The sequence below is a fragment of the Labrus bergylta genome, chromosome 18 (genome assembly GCF_963930695.1).
Source record: "Labrus bergylta chromosome 18, fLabBer1.1, whole genome shotgun sequence".
NCBI classification, from domain to species: Eukaryota; Metazoa; Chordata; class Actinopteri; order Labriformes; family Labridae; genus Labrus; species Labrus bergylta.
Window position 1 is genome coordinate 26,612,983 of NC_089212.1, and position 15,915 is coordinate 26,628,897.

A 15,915-nucleotide genomic window follows, 5' to 3' on the forward strand; every position below is an offset into this window, starting at 1 on the left:
GGGCAGGAAAGAGGACACTAGCTGCTCCAGCGAGGCTGCTTTTGTGAACGATCTGGTTTTTTGGGACACTTGGACGCCGTAAACACGAGATGAGTGGAAAAATGAAACGACATTAACAGAAGAGGAGGGAGACATGAAAAAGAGAACGATCGACCTCAAACACAATAAAAGCAGAGGAGTTGTAATTGCTCTCCCTCTCTCTCTCTCTGATCCCCTCTGAGAGCAGCTCCAGTCTGGATCAGACTTTGTGTTTGTGAGCTCACAGAGGGTTTTAGACGAGCTGCTGGAGGTAAACGTCACAGAGGAACAAAGAGTTTAAAGGGTTCACTTTGCCTCGAGAGGTCAGTCACTCTCACTGTTACAGGTCAGTGATCTGGGACTTCATTCTTCAATAAGGACATTGAAGGCTGTTCCAGATGAGACTGCATTACTCTGCAGCTAAACCAGTGACGCCAGTTGAAGCTGAAACCAGCCTACATCCTTTCTTATCTTCATGCACTGCTTATTTGTTTTCAGTTTATTTGTCTGGGACGATACATGAAGGCATTGTCACATCTAATTAAAGTGAATACAGGACTTCTAGCCATGGTTCATTTGCGGTTCTTCCTGGTTTGACCACAGTGCTGCTAATCTGCTCTGCTCCGATAAGAGACCATCAGCTGGTTTACATCATTAACAAGACCTCACCTTGTCCACATCTTCTCGGGTCAGTCCCAGAACACTTCCCATGAGCCTCAGCACATCGCCACGCTTGGCCTTAGGCGTGTGGAAGTATCCTAAGAACAGGTTTCTCATCAGGACTCTGAAAAAATAACAACAAGGAAACAATGAGACGTGATGTCCAACCCTAAAGAAACACATCCTTCATTAAATCTGAAGAGTTCACAGAGTTAGCAGCAGAATCAGACGTGATTAAAGTTGATCCTCTCTTCAAACTGTGCGGAGGAGTTTTCAGTTTAAGATGAAGAGCAGATGTGATCTTAATCATTTAATCTCAGAAAACAAACGGCAGACTCACTTGTCTATCTTCCCCTCAGTGCTGTTCAGAAGGTTCATCAGCTTCCTCTGAGCCTCCTCCAACATCTCCTGTCTCACATTCACTGGAACACACAGAGAGAGAGAGAGTGAGAGAGAGAGAGAGAGAGAGAGAGAGACAGAGAGAGAGAGAGAGAGAGAGAGAGAGAGAGAGAGAGAGACAGAGAGAGAGAGAGAGAGAGAGACAGAGAGAGAGAGAGAGAGAGAGACAGAGAGACAGAGAGACAGAGAGAGAGAGAGAGAGAGAGAGAGAGAGAGACAGAGAGAGAGAGAGAGAGAGACAGAGAGACAGAGAGACAGAGAGAGAGACAGAGAGAGACAGAGAGAGACAGAGAGAGAGAGACAGAGAGACAGAGAGAGAGAGAGAGACAGAGAGAGACAGAGACAGAGAGAGAGAGAGAGAGAGAGAGAGAGAGAGAGAGACAGAGACAGAGAGACAGAGAGACAGAGAGAGAGAGAGAGACAGAGAGAGAGAGAGAGACAGAGAGAGAGAGAGAGAGAGAGAGAGAGACAGAGAGAGAGAGAGAGACAGAGAGACAGACAGAGAGAGAGAGACAGAGAGACAGAGAGAGAGAGAGACAGAGAGACAGAGAGAGAGAGAGAGAGAGACAGAGAGAGAGAGAGAGACAAAGTGGGTTAAAACATGTAAATGAAGACACACGGTGAGTCAGTTTACGGCGTGGAGAGTTCGTAGGACGGTAACACAACTTCTCCCAAGTTGTGTTTTTTTTTAATCATGAATAAATATATAATTTTTCTGCAGCAGAAGGATTTTATTTTAACACAGATGCTAAAAGTTATTCCAGAATTTATTCAAATGTATTTATTTATTTCATTTCAGGTTCTTCATCTTGAACTTTGTCTCAAACACTGAGAGTCTCGATCTGGGCCGACTCGTCCCCGACATACCAGCGTTTCCCTTTCACTTCTGAGCCTGTTGAACTTTCTCACAGCCCGTCTCCTTTAAATAGAGCCGCTGTGTCGACTGAATCATAAAGCAAACACAATGTAAAGCCTCCTATCAGGTCTGGACTCAACCATGATGTAACGTCCGCGTCGCGTCTGAGAGCGATATGAAAGTGAAATCTGCCGAGTGTGAAAACAAAAATACCACGAGAGAGCTGTACAGACGGGACATGGGGGGGGGGGGATTCAGTCTCTGCCCACGTTATCGAGACACTGATTAGAACATGTGCAACATAAAGAAAACAAACTGGAGCGTGCATACAGCGTGTGCATGTAAGGCGGGCAAAGGGTTAACTTATGGCCGGCACATGAGCAGAGCTTCATTTCACTGCCAGATAAAAGCTGATGGAGGGACTTTGTGTGCGATATGAATCAGTCCATTAAACGTCTTTATTAAAGGATGAATGCAGGAACAAGCAGCTGCAGCTCACCTTGTTTATTCAGCTCCTCCATTTGCTCCTCCTTCAGATCCAGCTGATCGGTGAGACGGGACGCCGAGTCCAGAGCGGCGTTCGCTTCGTCCAGGTTTATCTGAAGGAAAGAGAGAACACTGTTGATGCTGCTGTCATGTAGAGCACAGCTCCCTGCACAAAACCAACTGTTATCATCTATTTTTCTTCATAATAAATGAGCTGCATTCTTCACACAGGTGCAACAAATACAGCAGTTTAAAATGCTGAGACATGAAACGTCATGACTGAAAGTACAGCCGCCACGATCACCCGCTGAACACGACATGACAGTCAAATTATTTCCTCGTATTTTGTTTTGCAAGAGGCTGATTCAGCACAAACTGATTCTTGCAACCTGTCCCTAAAGTGAGTCTGTGGAAACTGTGGGGGGTTAGTACGTCCCCACATTACGTCTCTGCAACATTCAGATTAAAGTTGAAACATCACAGGGACGTAAATATCATGGCTTGAAACGGCTCGAAGCGAGCAGGATTACAAACTCCACCTGGTGGACACAGCTGGTACTGAAAGAGACACACAGCTGCACACAACATGACAGTTGAGGACTCACTTAAAACATTTTAAAGACTATGAGAGGCTGCCTCTGAAGTATCTACCAGTGAAACGTGTATACTGGATTTTGTGATAACTGCTGCTTCAGTGGAAAGCGTCTTGTGTGTACAGTTTGGACAGTTTGGACTCTTTGATCAGTTGATGATCGCTGGTTCACCTGGAGTGCAGATGCCTGGTCTTCCAGCCTCTCAGCTTTTCTTCTCCACTCCTCTTTGTCCCTCTTGAGCCTCTCAAGCTCTGAAGAGTACATGGCTTTCTCCTCTGATGGGACGAGAGAAGAAAAAAAACAACTTTAAAATAAACAGAGTAGTTACAGTCTACTGCATCGCTCACACCAAGAGATGTGATCTCAGAGGGAAGAATCCACAGTGTTCATGTTGAAGGAGCTGACTTGCCTTGTTGAAACTGCTCTAGCACCATCTGCAGGTTGGAGAGCGACACTGCGTACTGGTTGACCTGCTCCTGTGAGGTCCGGAGATGTGCGAGAGCGTCGTCTCTCTGCTTCACCGCTCCGCTCAGCTGCTCCTGCAGAGACTCCACCTGCATGCTGGCCTGTTGGCTGGAGACAGACGATCGTTCAGGACACGTTCACTAAATCAAACCACAGAGACTTCTTTATATCTTATAGATTGAATAGTTCAGTTCAGGTATTTTAGGGTTCTTCTTGTTCTGCATATTTCTTTGTCACTGATCCACTGTGGCGTCTTCTCCCACTAACCTGGCGTTCTCCACAGCACTTGAAGAAGTTGCCAGCTTCTCGTCCAGCATGGCCACCCTCCTCCGCAGCTCCGTCTCCCGGTCCTCTGAAGAGACCGCCTCCCTCGTGTACGACTCCTCGATCTCTAACAGGTGATTACGCAACCTCTCCAGCTCCAGGTTGAGACGCTGTTCTTTATCTCTCACGTGCTGAAGCTGGGAGGAAAATAAAAAGAATGTTGTTGGTTGATTGTGATAAGAGACACGCTGCAGCTTCACCTCTAAAGCCTTCTGCACGCCGTCTGTCACTCAGATGTATAACTGCTGTTAGATTCTGCACTCATCACTGGGACCTGTATGAGAAGGTCGGTCGGCCTTCTCTTGAAGACACACCCTAACCCTTAACCCACAAATTAAATATTTTCAGGGCCCTCATCAGAAACTCTGACATCACAGACCTACATGAGCCGTTCTTCTGGTCCGCTCGTTCTTTAAGTCCCTCCAGCTCTCTCTGGACTCGGTAAATCTGCATTTTCTTTTGATGCCATAAACTAATGAAGCGCCCTCCAGCTAACTCTAAAGCTCAGAGTTCTTCCCTCTCTTGCAGAGTTTAGGATTTGGATTTCTAGCTGTTTGTTTCCAACTGTACGAGTTTTAATTGATCTCTTTTGTCTTTGTAATGGAATACATGTCTAGTGTTTTTGTTTGTTGTAAACGTGTCACAGTTACATATTGCTCCTTTAACGTGCAGTGAGTATTTTCTGTCCTCCTACCTCGGCTTGAACTGCCGTCGTCTCCATTTGTTTCTGCTTCAGCGCCATCATCACCTGATCCCTCTCCTGCTGGAAGGCCACGGCTTTGTCCTGCATGGACTTCAGTTTATTCAGGAGCTGATTCAGCTCGCCAGACTTACCCTGAACAACAAAACGACCAGCGTGTTAAACACATAAAGGACTAAAGAGAGCGCTTCTTTACAAACAAGGAAAAGATTCATTAGTAACAGAATAAGACAAACGACTAATAATGAAAATGTTGGTATTTTGAATTTGAGCATCAGACTCACCTGCTCTCTGTCCTGGAGCATCTTCTCCACAGTGGCGGCCTTCTCGCTCACAGCGCTCAGTTCAAACTCTTTCTCTCTGAGCAGCAGAGAAACCTGCATGTTGGTCTCCTGCAGCGCTCTGAACTCGGACTCTTTCTCTCGAGAGCGCGCGGCCACCAGCTCGTTCTCCTCCTTCAGCTTCTTCACGTCCATCTCCAGAATCAGAGCGCGCTCTTTCAGGTTTGTGACGGCCTGCTTCAGGACCTCGTTGTCGTTCTCTCGGTTGCGCAGTGCCTCGCTGACCTGACACAGCTGGTCTCCTTTGCTTTTGATGAGCAGGTCTTTCTCCCTCACAGACCTCTGAAGGGCTTCCAGCCTCTCTTTGACCTGCCGGGCTTCCTCAGCTTGACTCCTCTGCTCGATCTCTGAGGCATTCGCTGAGTTGGAGAGCCGGTGGTTGTTCTCCTGGATAGTCCGGATGGTATTTTCCCTCTCAGCTAATTGAGCTTGCAATCGGGCGAGTTCCTCCTGCAGTTTCTCAATATTCACTTCTGCTGCAGAGGTCTGCTGGCTCGGAGCTTCGGCTGTGAGAAGAGGTCCACTTGAATGAGCAGCTACGACTTCAGGAGTCTGCACCACGCTGTCAAGTTTACCCAGCAGGACGTCCTTGGTGGAGCTGAGCTTAGTGATGGTCTGCTGCACATGAGCGAGCTCCTGACTCAGACTCCCCAGCCTCCTCTCTTTCTGCTCGTAGCTCTGGATCAAGCGGCTGTAGTCCACCGTCAGCTTGGAGCTGCAGTCGCTGTCTTCAGAGACCTGACCCTGCAGCTTGATCAGCTCCTCCTGCAGCTGAGCCGACTCGTGCTGCATGTTCTTGACCGTGGTGATCACCTGCTGCTTCCACTCCTCCATCTTCTTCACCTGCTGCTTCAGCGTGTCCCTCTCCTGCAGCAGCTCCTCGAACTGGTTGCTGCTGACGCCTCCGGAGTCTCCTCCCCCCGACGCCTGCAGGACGGTCACCAGGGTCTGGCACTTCTGCGTCAGGGCATCGATCTCTATGTCCTTCTCCCGGATGATGCGGGACAGGTTCTGGATGGTCTCCTTGAACATCTCCTGGCTTCCCGAGGGGTCGCTCATGTTGGAGAGGCGTTGGTTCTCCTGCTGGAGCTTCAGCAGAGCCGCCTCCTTCCCGGCCATGATATCCATGAGGCGGTGGTAGTCTGAGCGCAGCTGGCTGTTCTCTCTGGTCTTCTCGTTGAGTACTGCTAACACCTGCTCTCTCTCTACAGCGTAGGCCTGTATCTGCTGCTGTAAATACATGATATCCTGGGCGTGTCCTCCAACTCCACCTAATGTCACTCTGGCATGAAGCGCCTGGATCTCCAGATCCTTCTGCAGGATCACCTGGGACAGTTTGCCCACTTCATCCCGAGACACCAGCAGCTGATCGAGCTGTCTGGTCAGGGAGAGGTTCTTCTCGTTCAGCTGACTGATCTCAGTCTCTTTCTCTTTGATGCCTCTCACCAGCTTCTCGATTTCCACCTTGGACAGGTCGTGTTTCTCGTTGCCGTTGTCCTGATTGAGAGTCTGTGTTTTCTCCTCCTGCAGGATGACGTCCCCCCGCACGGAAGGGGAGTCGGCTCGCCCTTGGCTCTTGCTGAGCTGATCCACAGTCAGCTGGAGGCGGGATATCTCGTCCTCTCGGGCGTGGATGAGCCTGTCGTAGTTGAGCGTGGTCTGCTGGTGGCGAGTGTGCGCCTGCTCGAGCTCGCTCTGCTGAGCCTGGAGGGAGTGCTGTGACAGGAGGAGAGAGGCCTGATGCTCCTCTAAGGTTCTCCTCAGAGTCTGGACCTCCTCCTCCTGTCTGTTTCTGGAGGATTTGAGCTGTGTGATCTCTGTCTCCAGCTCGGTGATGATGTCTAAAGTCCTGGGCTCGGACAGAGGCAGAGGTCTGCTCTGCTGATCCCTCAGTCGATCGATCTCTTCCTTTAAGTGACTGTTCTCCTCCTTCATGCCTCCCAGCTGTTTATCCTTCTCCTCCAGCGCCTGTCTGAGAGCATCCGCCTCCTTTGTCGCAACTGAAATACTGTTGTCCATCTCCGCCTGCAAATCGGAGGCGTTTTGTTTCAACGTATCCATGAAGACGTCCTTCTCCTGCAGCAAATCCGTCAGCTGTTTCTGCCCAGCGACTGTGATCGAAAGCATCTCGTTGGTGTCTCTGTGGTCGGACGCTAACTGCTCGATGTCCCTCTTCAGCTGAGAGATCTCCATGTCTTTCTCCTGGTTCAGTTTGATGGCCCTCTCGTGCTCCGTCTGCAGAGCTGAAGCGTCCATAGAGCGAGCGCGGGTCAACTCCTCGATGGTCTGCTGGTACTGCTTCGCCTGCTCTGTCAGCGTGCTCTCAGCCTGCCTCAACTCCCCCTCGAGTTGGTTTTTCTCCAGCTTCAGAGCTTCGATACGAGTGTCCTTCTCCCGTACCGATCGATTCAGAGACGTCTGGCTTTCTTTCATCTGCCTGTTTGCTTCCTCGCTCTCGGTTATCAACTTTCTGTTCTCCATCTTTAACTCGTAGTCCTCACTCAACACCTTCTCCTGAGAGCGCCTCAACTCATCCAACTCTCTCCTCAGCTCTGAGAACTCCCTCTCCTTCCCTGCTAGCATCTCTGTGTCTCCCTGTGCCTCAGTTCCCCTCTCCCCTGCCTGATCTAGCTTTGTTCTAGCAGCACACAGTTGCTCCTCTCTCTCCTGCAGCGTCTTCTTCAGCACTGTTGTTTCTCTTCTTGCCTCCTTGCTCTTCTCCTGTGCCAGTCCCAGTTTGTCTCTCAGCTCCTTCACTGTCCCTTCCAGCTGCTGTTTGCTCATGTGCAGGTCATTCAGGATGAAAGCACTCTGGCTAATTTTCTCCTTTTGGGTCTCCAGCTCTTGCTCCAGTTCTTTCTTCAGGTCTTTGGTCTTGCTGAGCTCAGCAGTCAGCCTCGTCATTTCTGCCTCGGCCTCCTTCAGCTGTCCACTGAGCTGCTCCTTCACAGAGATCATGTGCTGCAAACAAAGAGATTTAAATCCAAAAGTTAAAGTCAGCAAACTATTTCACTTTACTCTGTTATTGTTTGTTATGATGGGTTTCTTTTTATATATGTGGCATGGAGTTTAAATTCTGTAATAAAAGCAACATAGGCCTTAGAATGGTTTATAACTACGAGAAATAAAACATTATTATAAATACAAGACATAGGAGATGGAGGAAGAGCTGAAGAAGAGGAAGAAGTGGAACATGATGAAGTAGAAAAAGGAATTTTAGAAGAAAGAAGAAAAGAAAGTAGAAGGAGAGCAAAGAAGTGAGAGATGAAGAGGAAAACAAAACAGGAAAAAGAAAAGTAGGAAAAATATAGAAAGACTGAGTTAACAGAAAAGAGAGTAAAAAGATTTATTCGATAAGAGAACATCATGATGCATGTGTGTGTAGGAGAGTTTGCATATTCATGTGTTCATGTGTGTTTATTTGAGCAGGATATGAGGGAGTGTGTGAAAACTATCTGACGTGAACTTTTCTGTTTTCACTTTGAACAGTTGATGATCTTTAGCTTCCCTTTGCAGAGCATGTTCTACACTGACCAACATCTTTATGATTCTTCATAAATAATAAAGACGGTAAGCTGTCGCTGTCATCAGTCAGACCTGTGTTGCTTCCTGGTTTTGCTGGTCTAGTTCCTCCAGCTCGGACATCAGGGTGTCTCGTTCCTCCTCGGTGTTCCTCAGAGCTTTTTCTCTCCTCTGCAGCTCTGCCTTCAGATCCTCCAACGACTCCCACTCACCAGACTCCTCTTCTTTACCACTTGATAACTGTTCCTCTGCCAGTTTCAGTCTTTCTTGAAGATCAAGCTGAGAAAACAATAAAAGCTTGTATTATTTTCCAGCAAAGGTTGGATCTCTTCAGCATCATCATTAACGTCACACAGTATCTTACAGACTGATAAACAAACAAACCTTTTCTTGTTCTACGACTTCTTTTTCTTGTCTCAGCGTCCCGATGATGGTGTTCAGTTCTAAGATGTCTGCATGCTCAACTTCTTCTTTTGGTTCCGCCTGATTAACACCAGACATTATAGAAGATATTCATCTGCTTTGTGTGTGAATATATAGTAAACATCATGCATGGTTACTGATTTATTTCAACTATTACCTCAGCCACGCTTTTCAGTCTCTCCATTTCTATTTCTGTGTCTGGAAAGAAGAAATGTTAGTTAATTAGGTTTCCTATGAAGGAGATCAGCGTGTTGCTTCATGCAGACGCTGTGATAATAATCTGGCATTGATTTAAGTTTACTACAATAAAAAAGAATAAACTTTAGAAAAGTGTCATTTTGACAGTTTGAATCATCATTAGTCTAAACTCTACCTGTGAGTTTTTTCCTCAGCACCTGGATCTCGTTGTCCAGCTGAGCTTTCTGCAGAGCCTTCCCCTCCTGTTCCTGCACGCGGGTCTGAAGCTCGGAGACCGACGCCTGCAGCCGCGTGTAGTTCTGCAGCAGCCCGACGTTCTCCTCCTGGACTTCTTCTTTCTCCAGCTGCAGCGAGGACTGCTTCTTCTGCGCCTCCTCCAGCCGTGCAGACAGCTCCTCCAGCTGCTCCTCCCGCCGGTCAGCTGCTTCCTGCAGGGAGCCCACGGTCTTCTCCAGGTCAGGCAGCTTGGAGGCGTCTGAAGGGGAAGCGGGTTGACTTCCACCTGCAGGAGACAAATGGAGGAGGGTGTTGAATGTCAAAGTTGACCTGATGCATAAAGGAGACGCTGACACCGCTTACCGCTCTGAATCTGCTCCTCCAGCTCCTCGATCCGCTCCTCGTACTCGGCTAACTCGTCTCTGTGTCGCCGCGTGATGTCGGCCAGCTTCTGCCGCTGAGCGTCCTGCAGAGCGGCCAGTTCATGCTGGTGTTCATCCACCTCTCGACTCATCTCCTCTCGCAGATCCTTTTCCGTATCAGAGGTAACAAAGGTTAGAGTCTCACACACAAAACAACATTGAGTTTGTTAACATGAAACTTGAGTGTCCCGGTTATGAGACTTGTCCTGGTTCTGATCATATTCAGGATCTGGTGTTGACCTGGTTCTTCACCTCCCTGGAAACATGATCAATACTTGTATCCTGTTTTATGATTACTGTGTCTTATTTGTGCAGGCGCCTGTGATGTTTATTTAACCGTGGAAATGTAGAAATCTGAGAACAAAGAAAGGCCGGGTTTCTTAAAATCAGGATAAGGATTTATCTGAAATCATGATACGATGTTTACATGAACAAACACAAAAACAGGATAGTTCAACCCTGGAGACTTGAGTCCATGTTAACACACTAATAAGCATCCATTAGTCATTAATCCCAGTCTTCACTCTTTTTAGATGGATTTCTGTCGACTCCTGAGAGAAGTATGTGACTTCTCATCCGCTAAAAGCTCCATTCATTTAAAGGTTAATAGACTGTTTGCAATGTGGTGCAGGTCAGGAAGGACGTTAGTGAAGCTACTCGACTGAAAACAGCTGAACTGACTGACAATGACGAGAGAAGTGGGGAAAGAAATCTTTAAAATGTTGCCTGTGAAACCAAAACGATGAGCTAAAAGACTCTAAAGCTCCTCAGAACATGAGAGGCTGGAAACAGGAAAGTGTGCAGCGTGTTACATTATTAAGGAGCAACTTTAAGATTTAGATTTTACAATGAAATGTTTTTCATTCTTACAATAAAGAAAAAAAAAAAAATCACCTTTATAGTTCTCTGAAGTTTGTGAATGTCGCTCTGGTCACCGTTTCCACTTCCTGCTGCTGTTGATGCCTGAAAATGAAAAATGACATTTACATCAATACCTCACAATCAAGAGCAATACTCCGACACTTCACGTCCCGTAGCAGGAACTTTAACCCTGAAGGTCACTTTGGACAACATCACACAGCCATGTTTCTGCTGTATCAATGTTTAGTCCCGCCCCCCTGGGTGAAGTCTTCACCAACATGTCGACCGATTCCTTTGACTTCTCCAGCAGATCATCATACCTGAGACATTCTCCTCCAGTGAGCCACCTCGGCCTCCAGACGCAGGACTTCAGTGGACAGCCTGTTGATCTCCTGCTGCGACCAGATGACGTCACTGAGGTCCATCTCGTCACTGTGGAAGCCCTGATGGGACCCCGAGGGCCGGGACAGGAACGAGGAGACGGACGAGGAGGTGGTGGACGAGGTGGACGTGGTGACGGGAAGCAACGCGGGACCGCCCGAGGAGGACTGAGCCGACTGCTGCAGCGTCTGGACCTCTTCCTGGAGTCCACTCTGCCGAGCTTTCAGGTGACTGATCTCCACCTGAGAACACAGAAACAAACATCAGGACACTTTCAAAGTAACACCCTGTCTCAACAGCACGGGAGCTTTAGATACAGAGTCACATCACATGGATATGTTTCATCCAGTCAGCATCTATCTGATTCAAAAAAGATGTGATCGCTCAGTCACAGGAGCTTCAACTTTAATGAGAAAAGCACTTAAAAAGCACACACGTCTTTCTGCTGCAGGAGGGATCGGTACTCTGCAGACTGTCCTTTAATCTGGATCTCTGAGGCCTCCAGCTTCTCCTCCAGCTCTGCATGAAGCTTCCTCAGTCTGTCATACTGCAAAGAAGACACAGAAGGGGAGACAGTCAGTAACACACACACACACACACACACACACACACACACACACACACACACACACACACACACACACACACACACACACACACACACACACACACACACACACACACACACACACACACACACACACACACACACACACACACACACACACACACACACACACACACACACACACACACACACACACACACACACACACACACACACACACACACACACACACACACACACACACACACACACACACACACACACCTCAGATTTCTGAGAGGTGAAAGCAGCTTCCACTTCTGCCAACCTGGAATTGGACACCTGCAGCTCGGTGGCAGCATCTGAGGTCACAGGGAGAAAAACAGCCAAGAAAAAATCAGTGTGGACTCTGGTGGCCTTCAAGAAAGTGATGCAAACGTAAACCAATCAGTCCATCTCTGTAGTGACCCCTGGTTTAAAAATACAAAATAACACTTAAAGGAGCAGTATGTAACTCTGACCCCTAGTGGTTAAAATGGGTACTGCAGTCTAAATTCTAAACATCATAGAGAGCTGTCTCCCCCCCTCCTCTCTAGAGTGGATGCTCACTCAGGTCACCATGTGGTGGACTCTGAAGCTTCAGTGTTTATCCAGCTCTTCTAGTTTATCAAACATGTGTTAGCATTCAGAGCTGCTAACTGGTCACATATTTCTCTCTCTATCTTGGTCACACAGATCTGTGTCACCCGTCTCGCATGACAAACACACACACACGGCTGAGCACGCCGACACAACATTCAACATTCCTTACAACACAAACTGAGCTGCAGGCTAACAAAGCCCCAGTTTCTTATTGAAGGTCAGATAAGAGATGGATTTAAAGAAGGAAACAGCTGCTGCACTGCTCGGTGATAAGAATTCTAACTTTTGTTTTTTGACTGAAGCTGTGAGTTGGAGATCTGCGGCCAAAGTTCTCTTTACGTTGATGCTTTATCTCTCACTGTGTGTGTGCTGCCTGCAGACTGACACAGATGTGTTTTAAAGACAGAGCTGTGTTGATACAGACGGCTTTATTATGTTCACCACTTCAGAAAATAGGAATTAATGCAAATTTAGTATGGGGGGGGGGGGGGGGGCTGTTTTTGGATGTATTGATTTTGGATTCAGGAGGGACATGCTGCAAACTCAGGTATTGCATAAAACATGAACAAAATGAACAAGGCATGACCAAACAGCAACCTCCAGTGTTGAAAAGTGAAGCCGATGCTGGAGTGTAAACTCCTGCAGTTCCTGGAGTGTCCACTAGAGGCTGGCTGCAGCAGCACAGGAAGTCACATACACACCCATTCTAAAAAGTCTGTTTTTACAGCAGAGATGAACATGTTTACAGCCTGGTTCAAAAAACCAAATAGGTGTGATTAGCTCATGTCTGGATGGACACACACTGTACGGGGGGTGAATGTTTTGATGACTCATCAGTTTTGATTTGATGAAGGATAAGAGTTATTCACAATAAGGCGTGTAGCTGACCTGATTGACAGGTGGGCGCGGTGTAACGGTTTGTCAGGAGGTTTAAAACCCGCCTCAGCTCCAGCTCTCAGCCTGTCGTTAGGTTGACTGAAAGTTAGACTGAGACAGCATTTCCAGCATGGAGACCGCCATCGATGGGACTCCAGCGCCCCCTGCAGGAACAGACGGGGGACGCCATTGATGGGACTCCAGCGCCCCCTGCAGGAACAGACGGGGGACGCCATTGATGGGACTCCAGCGCCCCCAACAGGAACAGACGGGTGATGCCACTCTGGCTTCCTCCTTATATATTTACAGTCTGTGGTCACGCCCCTGGATCGACCGAGCTGTGCTACTTTTTCCAGTGACTGATTTCTCCATATGTCAGTGGAAAGCCCTCCGTTAAGAAAGGTCGTAACAAACTAAACTAAATAACTGGTAACTTAATAACATTAGTGGCAGGAAGTAAAGTCCCAGGGAAGGGAGGGAGGGAACATTTGTGAAATATTTTGTCTGCACTGACACTGAATGAGGGAGTGACGGCATCGACTGAGAATGCTGGCTCGACATTTTACAATGAATAACTTAATTTTGATATTTTAGTTGTTGTGGGAATCTTACAACCAAAAAGAGACTCGAGGTCATTTGAAGTCAACTCCAACTCATGATGGGAGGTCAACCGTGAAAAACATTTTGACCCTTTGTCAGTCATCTTAAAAACACAAAAGACAGATCCATACTGCATTGACGTTTAAACAAGCTTCTTAAGAGGAAAAGAAGAAGAAACACTAAACAGGACAGAGTGCACTGCTCACACATGCAGGGTTGGGGTTTCCCCTGATTCCTCATCCCCTGACCTGTGGCTTCCTTTTCTCGCTGCATGTCACCATGATTCCTGCAGCCACAGCAATGTTTACATGGATTATTTACCTGACTTCAACATAATCAGTCCTCCCTGTGTCATCATCATTACAGTCGATAACGCTAATATAAGACTGATCAGTTTATTGTCACACGAAGCCGTTACTGCTAATACTACACATTATATTTCATTTCTTTTTTTTTTTTTTTTTGTTCCGTACATGTCAAAACACACAACAGAAGAAAAAAGAAAAAACAATTCACAATTTATCCCATGTACGGAAAGGAGCAGGGAGGCCCCCTTACTCAAAAAGAAAACACTAAATGTCTGGATGGTCGGTCCAGTTACAGTCAATGAATGATTATCATGCCAACATAAAACAAAGCTGATGATTCAGTCTTCACTTTCTCAGAAATAAGAAGGAAAACACACAAAACACACTAACTGCCAATTTCATACAGTCTGATAACTTTGTTCTTAAGCGGCAGTAGTTCAGTCTGTAGGGACTTGGGTTGGGAACCAGAGGGTCACCGGTTCAAGTCCCGGTGCGGACCAAGTATGAAAGTTGGTCTGGTAGCTGGAGAGGTGCCAGATCACCTTCTGAGCACTGCTGAACCCCAAAGGCACCAAACCCCCTCCCCACCACCAGGTCAGGAGCGCTGGCTGTGGGCCGCTCCGTCACTCTGACATCTCTCCCTTAGTGCATGTCCAGAGGATCCTGTTTGTGTGTGTGTGTGTGTGTGTGTGTGTGTGTGTGTGTGTGTGTGTGTGTGTGTGTGTGTGTGTGTGTGTATACTCCAGCCTGTGTGTGTTGCATGAGTACAGAGTGTAAAAACTGAAATTTCCCCTCACAATGATCAATAAAGTAAATCTTCTTCTTAAACTGAAATATCTGAACACAACCCTTCAAATCATTATTTCACGAATTCCACAATTTAATTCCAATTTCAGAAATACATTTCTGTTTTAAAGTTGTCCTTTCAAACTGATGCTTTTACCTACTTTTACCATTATTACTGACTCTGTGGTATGAATTCTATCTTTTGTTGTTGTTTTGTCTCCTTCCTGCATGTTTCCCCTCACAGCTCCATCAGTCTGCTCATCATGGCTCTGTTTCGTTGCTTGGTGCTCATGTGGAGTTGATGTTGGGTCTTTGTAGATGATAAAACACTGAGTGAGCTCTTACTGTGTCTTCAGATAAGAACTGGTGCTATGCAAATAAAGACTGACTGATTGGTTGTTCTGGTTGTGTTGATGTTGGGTTTTAATGCTTTGTTGTTATGTTTCTGCACTTTGTGAACACTTATTTTGAAAAGTGCTAACCCAATAAAGTTATTATTATTATTGTTATTATAAGTGAATATAATGTATGAGTGTGATTGATGAAGCTGCAGACAGACACTTACCTCCGACCTCCTCCACTCCCTCCAGCAGCATGTCTTTGGTGAAGTTTGATATCTGACCGGTGAAGGAGGACAGGCTGCCCCCCACCTGCCCCAGAGACTGACCGAGGCCGGACCCGATTCCCCCCAACCAGGACGACATCTTCAGGGGAGGAGCAGCCCGACGACACCGGACCAAAACAAAGCAGGGCCGAGGATCGAGGGGACCGAGGGGGTCGAGGGGGGTCGAGAGGACCGAGGGGGGTCGAGAGGACCGAGGGGACCGAGGGGGGTCGAGAGGACCGAGGGGGGTCGAGAGGACCGAGGGGACCGAGGGGGGTCGAGAGGACCGAGGGGGGTCGAGAGGACCGAGGGGACCGAGGGGGGTCGAGAGGACCGAGGAGGGTCGAGAGGACCGAGGGGGGTCGAGAGGACCGAGGGGACCGAGGGGGGTCGAGAGGACCGAGGGGGGTCGAGGGGACCGAGGGGGGTCGAGAGGACCGAGGGGGGTCGAGAGGACCGAGGGGACCGAGGGGGGTCGAGAGGACCGAGGGGGGTCGAGAGGACCGAGGGGGGTCGAGAGGACCGAGGGGGGTCGAGGGGGATCGAGAGGGTCGGGGGGGATGCTAACTAGCTTAGCTTAGCCTCCGGAGCTGATAACTTCGTCATGAAGTTCAGTAATGAACTCTGATTTTAAACTAAACTTTAAACTTCTTAAACTAAGTCTGTCCTCAGGCTGACAGCCGCTCT

The 15,915-nt window shown here is 47.8% G+C and overlaps 1 protein-coding gene across 1 annotated transcript in view; it reads right to left on the reverse strand.

Moving 5' to 3' along the window:
• trip11 (thyroid hormone receptor interactor 11) overlaps window positions 1-15,413 on the reverse strand; it is a 19,775-nt gene extending 4,362 nt beyond the window's left edge. Inside the window, exons 1-18 of the mRNA XM_065966309.1 lie at window positions 15,190-15,413; window positions 11,698-11,774; window positions 11,302-11,412; window positions 10,805-11,107; window positions 10,518-10,586; window positions 9,565-9,730; window positions 9,161-9,487; window positions 8,945-8,985; window positions 8,749-8,847; window positions 8,440-8,643; window positions 4,786-7,803; window positions 4,496-4,636; window positions 3,745-3,938; window positions 3,422-3,585; window positions 3,184-3,287; window positions 2,433-2,532; window positions 1,019-1,100; window positions 688-802 (exon numbers count right to left, since the gene is read on the reverse strand). Of these exons, the coding sequence (XP_065822381.1) occupies window positions 688-802; window positions 1,019-1,100; window positions 2,433-2,532; window positions 3,184-3,287; window positions 3,422-3,585; window positions 3,745-3,938; window positions 4,496-4,636; window positions 4,786-7,803; window positions 8,440-8,643; window positions 8,749-8,847; window positions 8,945-8,985; window positions 9,161-9,487; window positions 9,565-9,730; window positions 10,518-10,586; window positions 10,805-11,107; window positions 11,302-11,412; window positions 11,698-11,774; window positions 15,190-15,328 (5,454 nt within the window). The 5' untranslated portion in view covers window positions 15,329-15,413. The remainder of the gene's footprint in view (window positions 1-687; window positions 803-1,018; window positions 1,101-2,432; window positions 2,533-3,183; window positions 3,288-3,421; window positions 3,586-3,744; window positions 3,939-4,495; window positions 4,637-4,785; window positions 7,804-8,439; window positions 8,644-8,748; window positions 8,848-8,944; window positions 8,986-9,160; window positions 9,488-9,564; window positions 9,731-10,517; window positions 10,587-10,804; window positions 11,108-11,301; window positions 11,413-11,697; window positions 11,775-15,189) is intronic.
• Between the last annotated feature and the right edge of the window lie 502 nt (window positions 15,414-15,915).